Genomic DNA, 15810 nt, shown 5'->3' with positions numbered 1-15810 from the left:
GTCACTAAGGGGTTAATCTGTGTTTTATGACCATTTTGATATTTCATGCTATATACTTTCATTTAACAGTGTTTACCAGCTGTTTTGCCATGTTACTTTGATGTATTTTTAGATTTTCACATATTTTCTTTTTGTTTTGTTTAACTGTACGTTCACTGTTGGGGACTTGGATGTCTTGTGGTGGTCTCCTCAATTCTTGATGTTTTCCACATCCTGTGTTTCTTCCAGGATGTTAGCTGTCAACAACGAAAGCAGGAGTCTTGGCTGTTGTGCACTTATATTACCCCCTACAGTTTTTGATTGGTTATTGTTTTGTGTTCTCTGATTTGTGCTGCAACAAATAAGGCACATTTTTATTTTACAGGTATCCGATTTATTATTGTTAATATTACTGTTATTGGGGCGACAGTATAGGTAGGGATACTTTAGTGGTGGGCGGTTGCTAGAGGCTTGAAAGACCATTAGCCACGAGAGGGATCATACCCTCATTGTGTTTGTAATAGCCATCCCCTGATGATGCCTTTATGCTGAAGTTGTTTTGGAGTTTAAAGTGTCATCGTAAATGTGTTTCTTTGTCCAAATTATTTCTATACGTAGTCGCAGTATACAGAATCAATATATACAATGTTATTTTTTTTTACAAAAAAGCCAGTAAATACATATAAAGAAAACAAACTGGAAGATTTGGAATATAGCTTTATTTAAGTCTTAAACAGCATAAAAACATTTAAGAAAATATTTTAACCTTGGAGTGTTCCTTTAAGAGAAGCAAAAAATATATATATTTTAAGGATAGTTCAAATAAAGAAAAACTTAAAAAACAAAACAAAACAAAAAAAAAACTCGTATCATAGGTTTAGTTTCTCAAACAGTGTCTGTGGAGGCACTCAATCCAACATCACCACTTTAAGTTCCGTGCATTGTTCCTGCAGTGTGAGATGCTAGTTTTCAGAGACACTGTCAGAATAGATCATCTATTACAACGCTTTTTTGTTGTGGAAAGCAGAGATCGTCTGTCACAGACTTTACCTGCATCCTTTAGATTGATTTACAGTTTAAGGTACACTCCCATGTATTTTTTAAAAATATACATATTTTTACCACGACATGCCGTATTGTAAAATTAACTTTGCTTTGATTTAAAATTTACTGAAAGGGGAGGAAAAAAACACCCCTAAAATGGTCATAATTCTAAGTTGCAGATACAGAAACTAGATTAAACAAATGTGCAAATGTTCTAGTTCAGTGGCAAAAAGACATGTTCTCCAGGACAACATTTCCCAAGTACTTACTCCTACCGGAGTGATATGGAGGATCATGGGATTTGTGGTACACAAACAGCCAGAGAGCTACAAATCATCCAATCTGCTCTTTAATAGAAGTGTAGATGCTCTTTACAAAGTGCGTATATAAACAGGTATTGACGACGGTGTATTCTGGTCACTGGGCCCCATTGGTGACAGGACATTTAGACTTTGCCTTTAACTGTCCAATTTTGCTTTTCAGTAATTGCAGTTCATGTAAACTTGCATTGGCATATGAAGAACTACCAATTACCTGTAGGAGAAAACACAAAACTTAGTGGGTTAGCAAAGGTTCCAATAGAAAATAAAAGTTTCTGATTAGCAACGAATTTGATTAGCAAAACAATGATTAAACTGACCAGAGGACAATCTTTAAAGGGACAGCATAGTCACCAGAACAACTACAGCTCATTCATTTGTTCTGGTGAGTAGAATCATTCCCTTCAGGCTTTTTGCTTTAAACACTGTCTTTTCAGAGAAAATGCAGTGTTTACATTACAGCCTAGTGATAACTCCACTACTGGCCACTCCTCAGATAGCTGCTAGAGATCCTTCCTGGGACAGTGCTCCACAGTGTGACTGACATTCAGTGTCTCCACCCTCTGCAGACACTAAACTTTCCTCATATAAATCCACAGTGCTGTGTTTGAATCATGCTTGCTCTGCCCCTGATCTGCCTCTTTGTCAGTCTCAGCCAATCCTATGGGGAAGCACTGTGATTGGATCAGGCCACCACTTCTGATGAGGTCAGCAGACACAGGCAGTTTCAGAGGCAGAGCCAGCCAGCTTCAGACTTGAATCCAAGTAAGATTTTACTTTATTTAGGGAGGCTAGATGGTGGTTTTAACACTATAGGGTCAGGAATACATTTTTGTGTTCCTAACCCTATAGTGTTCCTTTAAAAGGATTCTATAGTGCCAGGAAGACAAAGCTATTCTCCTGGCACTATAGAATCCTACAGTGCTGAAGGGGTTAAAATCCCTTCCGTCACTTACCTGAATCCAGCGCAGATGTCCCTCGGCGCTGGGTCTGGCTCCGCCCACGCTTCTCCCCCACCGACGGGGGAGACCTAATGTGCATGTGCCGCAATCGCATTAGGATTTCCCCATGGGGAAAAATTCGAGGCTGGGGGTCCTCATGCAGAGTGTGAGGATGTTCAGCATCAGATAACAAACCAAAGGTCTGTTTCAAACCAGGAAGCACTCTAGTGGCTGTCTGGTAGACAGTCCCTAGAGGTGGAGTTAACCCTGGATAGTTATTATTGCAGTTTCTCGCTAACTGCAATACTTACTTTTGCAGGGTTAAGATACATGGGACATTGCACCTAGACCACTTCAATGAGCTGAAGTGGCCTGGGTGCCTACAATGTCCCTTTAAAAACGAGACCACGGCACACACACTGATATGTTATGGTATGGGGAGATTACACAAACGGAGCACTACATATCAGTGGTTCAGTAAGTCACCCATTCAGTCTTCTGTTTAAGTGAAATTCTGAGTGGTCACTGTTCTAACAGCGGGCAATCCCTGACATTACACTGGTTTCCACAGCAATTACTCTGGTTTTACAACTCTGCACTCAATTCCGCTGTACAATAAGGGGTTTTTGCTTCACCCCCACCCCCCTCTGCTGTGGTCCAGCTTTTTCATGCTATATATAATGTCGTCTTCCATACACTTACCCTAGTAGTCAAATAATTAGCAAACATGGGAGCCCACGTGAACCTGGAAGTGAAACAAGAAATTTCATCAGAGAGAGCAATTTACTAAAACTGTACCTGAGAAAGAACTTGAGCATAAATAGACTTTCCACACTTCTTCTGGACTAACAGTCACAGTCCGTTTAGAAACGACTTGCACGTAAGTGGAATAAATAACGATTTTTTACGAATTATGCATTTCCAATAATGAAAGCCCTAAATGAGGCACATACCAAGATTCATAAGGGGACATTAGGTAGAGGGAGCAAAAGAGTTGGTTATCTGGAAATCTGTGAGAACAGGTTTTGTTTCTACTTCGGCTTTTGTATTCAAATACTGACACAGAGTAGCACAGTTTATCTTTATCTTTAATAAAAGATAGTTAAAACCTTATGTAGGCCATGTTAAATGTAAACTTGTAGGGCTTACTATATTTTTGTATAGTTATTACACATCAATGATTTAGGAGGAGAGAATGCTTTCCATGCAATTTAATCAGCTGTCAGATTTCAGTCCAAGGATACAGAAAATCAAGGGGCAATGAGGGTGACCATTAAGGGACCTCTTTGAAATTAAACGTATTTAGTTATTGAATATATTATACTATTAATATTGTGTTGACATTACTTTGTATTGAGTTGTACAGCTCTGACTGATCAAGCAAGCAAAATACATAAAAAGTCAAAATAAAGAATTCTGTTGATAGCTGAAAATGATAATATGAGACGCGATGGTTTTCACATGAAATTGATACAAAGTCTTTCACAATGGGAAGCAACAAGTCTATGTGCCTGTGTTTGAAACATTTAGAGTTTAAGATATGTGGTTATTCCCCATGTCTGCAAACATATGCCATTTATTTTATCAGTTAGGGTAAATTTCAAACAGAATGTCTGCATTTATAAAAAAAAAAAAAAAATTCAATGTTTTGCTGCAAATATAAATCAGATGGAACGCTAGATACACAATAAGATAGAGAACATTTTAGCGATTTACCTCTTTACAGTGGTATTAGTAAAATGAGTGCATCCAGAAACAGTTACTCAGTAGAAACTAGAGGAATTTAAAACATTGTAATCTTTCCATACTCACATTGCAATACTGTTTAGTATTATATCAATCACATGGAGTCCAACGCGCCGAACGATCTCACTCTCATGCAGTAAAAATATGGCTGCAAGCTGGGACGCATACATGAAGTCATTGTTTCTCAATCTGACCAAAAAACAATCAACAGTAAGCAGCATCAGAGCGTATGCATTAACAGCAGCACTTTCTGTGATATAACAGTTCAACTTAAACACACAAGGAATACGTTTCTTCAAATGAACTAATTTACAAACCTCCGCTGTTACTTATTCTGCAAGGAGGAACATTGTGATAACAGAATAAGCTGCAGGCATGTATACAGCAAGACAGAGTTGTTGTCTTTTTAAATGGATGTTTTGGCCTTTAGTTTGCAATATGGTTTTCAATTCACTATAAGTATTGTCGCAGCTTGGTTAGAATACCCAGAATTCTGTAAATATATTTTTAGGTGTCTACAACTCACAGGGTGCAAAAAATGCAACCATGAAGGGACCCAATACACTTAAGCGGCAAGTGTCGTGCTCACATTAGGACTTCCCTCATAGGAAAGCATGATATAGAGTTATCAAGACAGTATTGTTAATGAGAAGTGCTATATTAATGTAAGTAAAAAGGAACGCACTCTTCCACCACAGACTGTTCATCCTCGCACATATCCTTCTCAAGAGCAGACACAAAGTTGCCTAGCAGGTCTGCCATGGGACTGATTCCAGAAATCAGGAGATACATGGCCCAAAAGTTTGTCTGGAAGAAAAACATTTCTGTTAGAATTCCAAATGTTGACACCTACGTTGACATTGTGGCTCTGCGTCTAGCCGTAGAGCTTAAAAGCCACTAAACACATGAAATAAACCCCCATATTTTCTATGTAAAATCATCAATGGGAATATTTTGTTACATAGTTGCATTGTTTCAATAGCTGGAGGATTTTGAATCCATTCGGTGTAGAAACAAAGTGATAAAGAGAAACCAACCTCTAGTTTTAAGAAGTTTTTTAATTCATTTTTCATCATATCAATTGCCTAAGCATTATGGGAAACAGTTAACGATCAAAGCAGTGACAAAGGTTAGTCCTTGCTGGCTTGCGGCTAATACCGGTACTTTATGGTCATCTAAACAACTGGCCAGGTCCTATATTAGGATAGGTTACTGCAATGCTCAAACAGAATGGGTCGGAGAAAGACAGCATTCAGTTCCTGGCAGGTGCTGAATACATTTCCCATTATATGTCTGCCCCTGACATTTACTACAATTATATACTACAGGTATTGTCATCAAATAATTCCACATTAGCACGTCTCTGGTACTGCAAGTGGGGTGACAAACTACTAATCCCATAAACCCCTGCTGAACAAGAAAAAAAAATCTGTTCACATACATCGGAATGGAGTTTTCCCATCCAGCAAGTGCAGGCAGTCAGGTGTGCATCTTGTTTTATTTAAATAACTTTTTTTAATTATTATAATTTGTTGTGCATAAAAGGAACAATATATCAGTAATCATGACATTGCGTAGTGACAAGAGAGGTATCCAACATTCAACATAAACATGATCTAGATTACATTTTAATGCATTATCTATATCATTTTGAAAAATATGGGGTCATTTTTTCCAGAGAAAACAAAATAAATAAAACTGTTGGGGGAGAGTGGAGGAGAGAAATCATATAGTCTTACCTTAAAAGCAAATATGAGATTTAAAATATGTTGCAGAGGCTTTGCAGAACTCATCATAAACTGAACAACGGCTTGTACCACAAGGATCAGTTCAGAAGGAAGAGGATACTGGAAGAACACAAAATGGCTGCTGAATGCCCACTACACACAAAGCTCCCTACGTTTTCTGTACCCACAATCACATAGTAAACAGCATTATAAACATGCAGTGCTTGGCTTGTAAAATATCAGATCAAGAAAGACTTGTGCTGCTTTCTAACTTTTTCCATATGAAGACGGACTATGAGACTATATATATATAATATAAAAAAAATGTGTGTGTGTAATAAACAAAAATCAAATAATAATTACAAATATATGCCCTCTCTCATTCTGTGATGTCACCATGCAGCATTATAGGATAATCGTGATCCATTGTACCTTCATTTGCTTTCCTAATTTCTGTGCTTGCTACCACTTTGCACACGCCCCCTTTAAAATGGAGGCATTTAGCAAAACATGAATTAGATTATGGACAACTTACTTTAGTAAATGGGTCAGGCAGATAGGCATGTGTTTGTCGTTGCAGCTCTTCCATGATGTTACAAGAAATGGCCAAAACTATCTACATGTAAAGAAAAATAGGCGGTTACCCAGGAGATGACAGTTAATGTATCACACAGACACCGCCCCAGTCCCCTGAAGCCTCACTTATTAGTCAGAGAGAGTGTGTGAGAGTGTGAGAGAGTGAGAGTGTGAGAGAGTGAGAGTGTGAGAGTGTGAGAGAGTGAGAGTGTGAGAGTGTGAGAGTGTGAGAGTGTGAGAGTGTGAGAGAGTGTGAGAGTGTGAGAGAGTGAGAGAGTGAGAGAGTGTGAGAGTGTGAGTGAGAGAGAGAGTGAGAGAGAGAGTGAGAGAGTGAGAGAGAGTGAGAGTGTGTGAGAGAGAGAGAGAGAGAGAGAGAGAGAGAGAGAGAGAGAGAGAGTGTGTGTGTATATATATATATATATATTACACACATTCCCAACAAAGTTTAATTCAAAGGAAAAAAAAAAACAGGACTATTGCAATGGACTATTTTGTGAAGGCCCCACATTTCGTACTTTGCCTCAATATCCAACCCCTTAAAATATATAATTGCTGTTTATGCATAAATCCTCTTGATTTTGCAATATCACATGTAGTTTTCAGTAGAGACTGTTGACTCTTACTTCACACCTTCCACTGCACCCCTAAACCACACAAAATAATGCAGTAATGAGACAAAGGCTGACAACGTACTCGTTGGAATTGCTCATCTGGTTCTTCCAAAAGAAGGGGTTGAAGATTTCCGTTGGCACTTATAAAATCACTAGTGCACCATGTGCGGATTAGAGCAGCCCAGCATAAAGGCTGAAGGGAAAAATAACAAAAAAGGAAAGTATTAGCACATTAAAAAAATTATTGTAAGAAAAAAATAAAAAAAATAATTGCCAGCATCTCTGGAGCGAGATGGGTTAACCAACAAAAGAATGTTGTGCTTTTACTTGGCACCAGAAGAATTATTCAAAGTATCAGACTTTTCGCCCAAATAGGTTTATTATATTTTATTTGCATAGAAGACAAATTCAGCTAACATAGTTATACAGGAACTTAAAGGGATTCTATAAGTGCCCGGAATAAAAAGCTGTACTCCTGGCACTATAGACCCTCTGACAACTCCCTCCCTCGTATCCCCGAATAAAGTGGCAAAAACCCTTTATTTATTTACCCTATTCCACCGCTGGGTCCCAGCTCCGCCTTTCGATGTTGCGAGGAGTGGGCGTAATGCGCATGTGCGGCAAATGCCCTTCCCGCATTGAACCAATGCTTTCGTATGGGAGAAAATCTGACGCTAGATGGCCTCATCCAATGGTCAGTTAGCCTATCTGGGACACTGCACCCAGACCACTTAATTGAGCTGAAGTTGTCTGGGTGCCTATAGTGTCCCTTTAAAGTTTAGAAAGTGAGAATAAAAAGCCTCAGCGTTGGATGAAATCTGAAACATGAAGTTAGTCCATGCTTATTTGATGGTCTAGCTGGGAATTCTGGGAGACTTGTGGAATTGTATTTTGCTTAAACTACTGTGACCAAAGTCCAGGTTGAGATGTGCAAATAATGCATAACCGTAAACTTTGAATACACACACACACACTTTACTTTTACCAATATATGGAGTACCCAGAACATACACCAAAGGATTTAAAAAACATTTTTTATATATATATATATATATATATATATATATATATATATATATATATATATATATATATATATATATATATATATATATATATATATATATATATATATTCTATTCAAGAGCATGTTTACAGAATACTTTAGCTATTTCAGGTTCCATTTTTTCCCCACACATAGCTTCTAGCAAAACATATAACTTTAAATGTACATGAATTGCTCCATGTCAAATTATACAACACAAAGTGGGCCAAGTGTAGAATACTACGCAGATACTTAAACAAAATATATAGTAACAACTATAACCAAAATGTATACATACTGTTCCACAGGTACAGACATAAGTAGCCAAAACTACATAAAAATGTTCAAAGGAACACTAGTCACCAGAACCACTGGCAAACTGCAATAATTTCCTTGCAAGGACCTTTTTGTCCGCTAAATCACGCTGGACGTCCTCACGCTCTGCATGAGGACATCGAGCGTCACCTAAAACCCCATAGGAAAGCATTGAGCAATGCTTTCCTATGGGGTAGTCCTAATGCACATTAGGTCCATGTCCTCGGAGCCTGATCCAGTGCCGAGGAACATTGGCACTGGAATCAGGTAAGCAACAGAAGAGATTTTTTGTGTGTGACATTTTTGTAGTGCAAAGCAAACAAGTAAAAACACAGACATCACACATGTGTATAAATGCCGACACAAAGGTTTGTATGCAATATGGAATGTAAGGAATACTGCACTATTTGTGTTGGTGTAACAGTAACAGATCAGTATCATTGACAGCTCCATAGATTAGTTTACGTGTACGCTAGAGGAATCAAAGCTGAGGGGGTTATCTTGGGAGCTAGCGTAGCCGGGATGTACCCGGGTCGACCAATGTAGGTCGTGTAATCATGGCATAGGGAGATAAAAAGAAAAGGTAACATTAACAGATAGCAATTCAATAAGAACCACAGGAGAACAGTTCCTTTGCCTTGGATCAGTTAAGTACAGGTGACCGCTACTCTTGTTGCGCCATTAGCTGCATGGGTGAATGGTACAATGTTGTCTGGATTCCAATTTGCAGAAGTGGGCTGAGATGGTCGACTGAGGGCCGACAGAAGAGATTTCTAACCCTTACTGTGCCAGGGGGTAATAGTTCCTAGCACTATAGTCTCCCTTTAGTGTAGCTGTTCTGCTATCTATAGCATGTCCCGGCAGTCTTAGCACTGTAAATGCTGCAGTAGTTACATTGAAGCCTAGTAACACCTCTGGTGGCAATCACACGGACGGCCACTAGAGGTGCTTCCTGTGTCACTGCTGCACAGTGTGCAGCACTGGTGATTCAATACATCTCTATGAGGAGATGCTGATTGGCACAGTGTTGCATTTTTCCATTCACATGCAATAGCCTCCTAATGCTTTCCTATGGGAAAGCATTAGATTGTCTGAGATCACCAAGATTAATGGAGTCGGGGTCACCCGTGACAGGCCTGGCACGGTGGTGGAGAAGAGGCAAGTTTGGCACCTTTTTCTTCCACAGAGAAGGGGGCTAGACACCTAAATATTATTTCAGCACAATAGTTTTAGGAATACATGTTTGTTTTCCCAACTATAGTTTTCCAAAGGCTAAAATTGCATTTCAGAAATCAGCCAGTAGGAGGCATACTATACAAACAAACCAGCAAGTTTCTTTTTATTTCCCCCATACAATCAGTTGTTTAAGCAATAGCATTTTAAACGCATGTGGGTCAACACAGTTTTGTTGTCCTTTCCTCATTTGCTAAACAGAACAGAAAAGTTAAAGTGAACCTGCCATGACTCACCTGACACCTCTGAACCGGCGATGCCATGTCCACATCAGACATCTGCCCGCTCCCATGCAGGGCAAACCTTCTCTGCGACGTCTGCATGCTGGCTTTATTGCCATCATTCTGGTGTCTGAAAGGAGTAACTTCAGTTTCTGCACTTCTATACTCCCAAAACAGCACGAACAACGTCCGCTATGGATTTACCATAGCAACCACAGTGCCTTTGCTGTGCATGCTATGCTTGGAGATCAGAAGGACCACCTGTGGTCCTGCTTATCACTCCAGCCTTGCCTGACAGGTAGGAGAAAGACCTATTTTTAAACATGTTTTTCTCTGCAATCTAAATATTTGCTAGCAAATCTGCTAGCGCAATGTATAGATAGAATTAAAGACTTTTAAAAAAGAGCACAAGTGTCGTAACAGGTAACCTTGGATCATTCCCCACGTGTCTACAAGAGACACCTTAAACCTTGCCCTTTCATGGTATAGATTTTCTAACACATTGAGATAGAGAACTAGTGGGAATTTGTAGCCATCTCTGTATACACAAACACACAACAGATTGAATATACATTAAAAACCTGGAAAATCTTGAACATTCACCCACCTCTTGAGCTAGCATTCTATTAGTATAAAGAATTCTGATAGCACAGCGCACCAATATCCCTTTCTTCATTGGATTTCCTAAGAAACAGAAGAAGAATTTAGAGATAACATTAACAAATCGGACAATTCACAATGGTGGCATATATTAAAAATAATAGTCTCGTGTTTTAACACTGTATAGTACAATACACACACAACTGTAGTGGTTATGGTGCCAGGGGTCCCCTGGTTCTATCCCTCAATAACCAGTCAAATCGTTTTAGTCCCAGTCCAGTCTCCTTTTAGATCACCAATGTGGAATTTCCTACTTCTGCAATAGTGACATCAATTTCAATGACTTTTGTCTAAATAGGGATATAATTAGGTCTATTGCAGAAGGGAAACGTTCACTTTAGATATATCAAACATCCCATTACAATGTGCGCCATCATGTCTGGACTGAACCCAAGTGAGTATTTCATTAAGAAAAGAAAAAAAAACTGATATACTCAAATTGATGGTTTTGGAATTTCGCTGTTATATGGAATTTCTGCTTGCCAGGGCAAAAAATTTTGCCTAGATAAGTTAGCATATAACAAAAGTAAACCTTTTTCTTAATATTATTTATGTACTTGATGGGTTTTGCTTGCCCAAATGTATACAGGTGGATCCTACCTGCTTTACGACTGCTTGGACTTGTGACCAGCTCTCTAGCGTGGGGATTCGAGGGAATCCTCACGTTAGAGGAGCTGGTCTATGTTTGGGGAAATTCCCCTGAAAGTAGACCTGCTCTCTAGCGCATCCTCACTTACCAACCAATTCATTTTACGACAGAGTCGTAAAAACTGAACCCATTCGGTAAGCGAGGTCTGCCTGTATAGATTTTGCAAGTAAAGAAGAAAAAAAAAAAAAAAAAACAACTTGTAGAATGCTGCACCAAAAGCCTGGTACTTTAGCCTGACTTCCTCACCACAGAGAAAAATAAAATGAAAAATAAAAAGTCTTCCCTATCAAATGTAAGCACACAGGTAATCTGAACTACAAAGCAACTTGTATTAGAAGCAGAGGACACCCAGGGAGACATATAGTAAGGATGTCAACTTCTGGTTTGTATTTACTCTAATGGTCTGCAGCCACTTTGTAAATTAAATCAGCTCCCTTGGTGCGGTTATGACCCGAGCACTGTGCATACATTGATAAGAAGTCTTTCTGGCAGGAGGATAAGTGGCAATGAGAAATTCTTTTGGAATACGGTTCTGCAAAAACTATAAACATAGTGGAGAGATGTTATAAAGTAGCTAAATGGAGAGAGAGTTAGAAAATGGCTCTGTAATCAGTTGAGGACAATTTTTACCACCTAGAATGCAGTTCATGCTTTGCTCTGGGATATTTATTAAATCTGTTCAACTATTGTCACACATTCTTCCCACCACACAAGATGTCTCCAGAAGACACATGAAGACTAAACGAATATACAGTAAAACCAAGAAATCATGCATCGCTCACCTTGAAAAGGTATCCAGACTCCATGTCGTACTAGTTCATTTCCTGAGGGGCAGCTGCTAGTTCGGAACATAGTTAGATACAACTCAAACTGCGTTGGGGTTAGCGTGCTAGATATACTGCAGGCCATGCCCTTCATGCTCAACAACGCATAGGCCGCGTTTGCATAGTCGCCATATTTGCACATGTAAAAACAGGTCTTCTGCCTCAAAGCGTTTAACCTATATGGTTACAAAGTGAAAAGGCAAGGTTTATGCTGAAGGTTGCCATTTTTCTAATTTATTACTTATGTTAATTCTATTTTGTCAAGTAAACAGTTAAAGAGAAAAAGTGAGAAATTGAGGCATTGCGGACTTCTCCTCTAAAATAAAATGTATACATCCGCTGCTATATTTAGCCCTAGCCTCAGCTCCTCCATCTTGGCTCCGCATCATTCAGCATAGATATTTACACAAAACAATGTGTGCCCTGTCTGTGCCAAGGCTGAACCAGATTGTCATGTCAACTACTAAATCTTTAATTTAAAGCGAAAGGAAAACAGAGAATCACAAAAACAAGTAAACACAAACTCCAGGTGACTTTCAGTTATTCAGTCATTTCGACAGAAGTGTCTGCTCCCCTTCAATGGATTGTATTAGATCACAAGAATGACTTACCCAAATGCGTCAGAGCAGCGCACAGCATTCAGGTAACGGACCAGCTGCCTGTAACTAGATAACGAGAAAGGTTTGGTGAATATTTAATCTAAACAAAATGTCTGCCTCTCTGTTATCTTTAGAAACATTTTATCTTTTACACATACATTTGCTTTGTAAATATAAGGCCCATTAGTAATTGACTATTTTGTTGGATTTTTTTGTTTGGTGCAAAAGCTGCATGATTTTACCTTGTTTAAGCCCACAACCTCTTCGTTATAAGGCTGTGAGGACAAAATCAGTGTCATACAGACAGGTTTAATAATGAAAATCAGTTCTAAAGTCTTCATTTTAGCTTTCAGTTGGCTACCTATTCAGTATCAGCAGGAGACAGTATCAATAACAAAAGTTCCACTTGTGAAAAAGGTCCAAACGATATGGACCGTTTACCTGGTGGAGAAACACCTAGTTGGACACTCCAGTGGTGTCCTGGGGCTTAACCCCTATAACTTTTAGAACAGATAAAAAAAAGACCCTCAACCGCTGGAAAAAAACAGGTTGGTCGAGTGTACAGCTGGAAATGATAAACAAAATAATAATAAATTTACAAATAAAGTAAATATAATGAAGTGAAAACACCAGTAAATAGTGGTGAAGAACTTGCCTAAATGGCTCACCTCTATGCACATAAATTAATATACTCCCTATGCGCCTACAGAGCTCCCAAAATGCTAGCTGGCTAGTGACTTTATTAAGTAGAGACAAATGTCCAGGTCCAGAGCTAGGGGCCCATAGAGTAGGTATAAGTAAATTACTAACATGGGAGTCCGGGGTGCAGTCATGTACAGCTGTGCCCAGTGCTAAGCCTTGCGACTGTACAACGGTCTACAATACTTGGGTACCTATACATCCGCAGTATCTGGTCTGCAGTATACTAAGTAATGGACTGGCTAGCATAGGGTTGTCATGAATGGGTAAATAATGTCCTAGCATACATGACCTACGGAATCTAAAGTATGGGGGATACACATAATCCTATTAGCGTCCCCCTAAATAAATGCATAAGTGGCAATACAACTGTAACACTAAAAAATAATGGTTACAGTAGTACCTTTAGAAATCCCTAATGCTGATTCTGTGAGAAAATCTCAGCAGATAATAAAAAATGAATGACATAACCCCAGGTACAGTCAGAGGTGAAAAAGACAAAGATAAGGGTGACTACATGTGCATAACCAGACTTAGAGTGTTGGTTGCCTACACATGTTGATAGATATCCCTAAGTGATATGAATTCCCATTCACTTTATATCACTTAGGGATATCTATCAACATGTGTAGGCAACTAACACTCTAAGTCTGGTTATGCACATGTAGTCACCCTTATCTTTGTCTTTTTCACCTCTGACTGTACCTGGGGTTATGTCATTCATTTTTTATTATCTGCTGAGATTTTCTCACAGAATCAGCATTAGGGATTTCTAAAGGTACTACTGTAACCATTATTTTTTAGTGTTACAGTTGTATTGCCACTTATGCATTTATTTAGGGGGACGCTAATAGGATTATGTGTATCCCCCATACTTTAGATTCCGTAGGTCATGTATGCTAGGACATTATTTACCCATTCATGACAACCCTATGCTAGCCAGTCCATTACTTAGTATACTGCAGACCAGATACTGCGGATGTATAGGTACCTAAGTATTGTAGACCGTTGTACAGTCGCAAGGCTTAGCACTGGGCACAGCTGTACATGACTGCACCCCGGACTCCCATGTTAGTAATTTACTTATACCTACTCTATGGGCCCCTAGCTCTGGACCTGGACATTTGTCTCTACTTAATAAAGTCACTAGCCAGCTAGCATTTTGGGAGCTCTGTAGGCGCATAGGGAGTATATTAATTTATGTGCATAGAGGTGAGCCATTTAGGCAAGTTCTTCACCACTATTTACTGGTGTTTTCACTTCATTATATTTACTTTATTTGTAAATTAATTATTATTTTGTTTATCATTTCCAGCTGTACACTCGACCAACCTGTTTTTTTCCAGCGGTTGAGGGTCTTTTTTTACCGGAGACAGTATCTACCCAGAGGAAAATACTTTCACTAGAGGAATAGAAAATTACATAATAAAAAAAGAAATGGAAAACGGTCATGTTTTAAACCTTGCTGTATTATTTGAATGGATCCTTACAGGCACATTCTAGCTACCTTTGAGTTTTATTCTTCCACACCCTTTGAAAAGTGCATTTACTGGCTTTATTATTATTATTTTTAATGTAATTAAATAAATTGACAGTAATAGAGGCCCAATATTCATGTATTGAGTTTTTTATTTGGTTCTACAAATTCCCAAGATGTTCTCACGTATAGTCTATGATGGTTAACCCCTTAAGGACCAAACTTCTGGAATAAAAGGGAATCATGACATGTCACACATGTCATGTGTCCTTAAGGGGTTAAAGACAACGTTTCTGGACATTTAAGCATCTAAAAGCCTGGTAACATTCCCTGCACCCCTGTAACCTGATGATATTTCTCCCACACACTGAAAAGAGAGCTTCAAGCTCTTTACGTTATCTGAGTTTGTTGTTTACGTTAATAAAAAAACAGACAGATGAGATGATTTGATATTAGCGGAATTTCCTGGTTATAGTGCAGAATTAAAGTCTGTGTGTATGTACAGATACGCACAGTGAGACACCATGCAAGGAACAATGGGGAGAACATATGCCCAACCCATTCCCCTCCATGACTCCTAAGAAAAATGTCAAACCGTTTTTATTCCACACAATCTATACATCTGATACATGAAAACGGATGGACATTTGTACATCATGTTGACAGCCGGAAATAAAAGTGCCGTAGCGGAGCCCTTACCTCTGGTCATTCTCTAGCTTTCTCACTCTGGCCTGGACAACTGGCAGGGATTCCCAGAGAAACTCCTTCTTCCCTTTCTTTGTGCGCTGACCGGTCAGGTTCTGGCCTGCTAACACTGATACCAATAAGGGATCATCCCACGTGAGAACATTGAGGCTGGTGGAAAGGAAAATAAAAAATATGATATAATATCTATTGTTCATACCATGAAGCTGTAAAACAGAAATACCATTGGTGTTTATCAATTTTCAACACCACACAACAGCATATTGTGCACCATTCACCAAGAATTAGGGATTTAGAAAGTTACGGAGCTCTAAAATGTACTTCTAATATACTGAAGGGAGACTATGGGCTGCCTGAGCATCGTGAGGAATGTAATGCTTAACATCATGTACTAATAATTCCAACAGCCCTCAAGAACCACTGACCAAGGTCATACTGA

The 15810-nt window shown here is 39.0% G+C and overlaps 1 protein-coding gene across 1 annotated transcript in view; it reads right to left on the bottom strand.

Annotated features, from left to right (window-relative positions):
• Positions 1 to 754: 754 nt before the first annotated feature.
• The window catches only part of LOC134571834 (uncharacterized), a 31206-nt gene continuing 16150 nt past the window's right edge, over positions 755 to 15810 (bottom strand). The window contains exons 10-20 of the mRNA XM_063430458.1: positions 15366 to 15521; positions 12503 to 12556; positions 11850 to 12067; positions 10366 to 10442; positions 7027 to 7137; positions 6293 to 6373; positions 5770 to 5877; positions 4716 to 4837; positions 4097 to 4219; positions 2987 to 3029; positions 755 to 1557 (exon numbers count right to left, since the gene is read on the bottom strand). Coding sequence (XP_063286528.1) covers positions 1441 to 1557; positions 2987 to 3029; positions 4097 to 4219; positions 4716 to 4837; positions 5770 to 5877; positions 6293 to 6373; positions 7027 to 7137; positions 10366 to 10442; positions 11850 to 12067; positions 12503 to 12556; positions 15366 to 15521 — 1210 coding nt within the window. The 3' untranslated portion in view covers positions 755 to 1440. The remainder of the gene's footprint in view (positions 1558 to 2986; positions 3030 to 4096; positions 4220 to 4715; positions 4838 to 5769; positions 5878 to 6292; positions 6374 to 7026; positions 7138 to 10365; positions 10443 to 11849; positions 12068 to 12502; positions 12557 to 15365; positions 15522 to 15810) is intronic.

This window comes from Pelobates fuscus, chromosome 8 (genome assembly GCF_036172605.1).
Source record: "Pelobates fuscus isolate aPelFus1 chromosome 8, aPelFus1.pri, whole genome shotgun sequence".
NCBI classification, from domain to species: Eukaryota; Metazoa; Chordata; class Amphibia; order Anura; family Pelobatidae; genus Pelobates; species Pelobates fuscus.
Note: the sequence above shows the minus strand (reverse complement) of the source record. Positions and strands in the feature narration are given on the sequence as shown.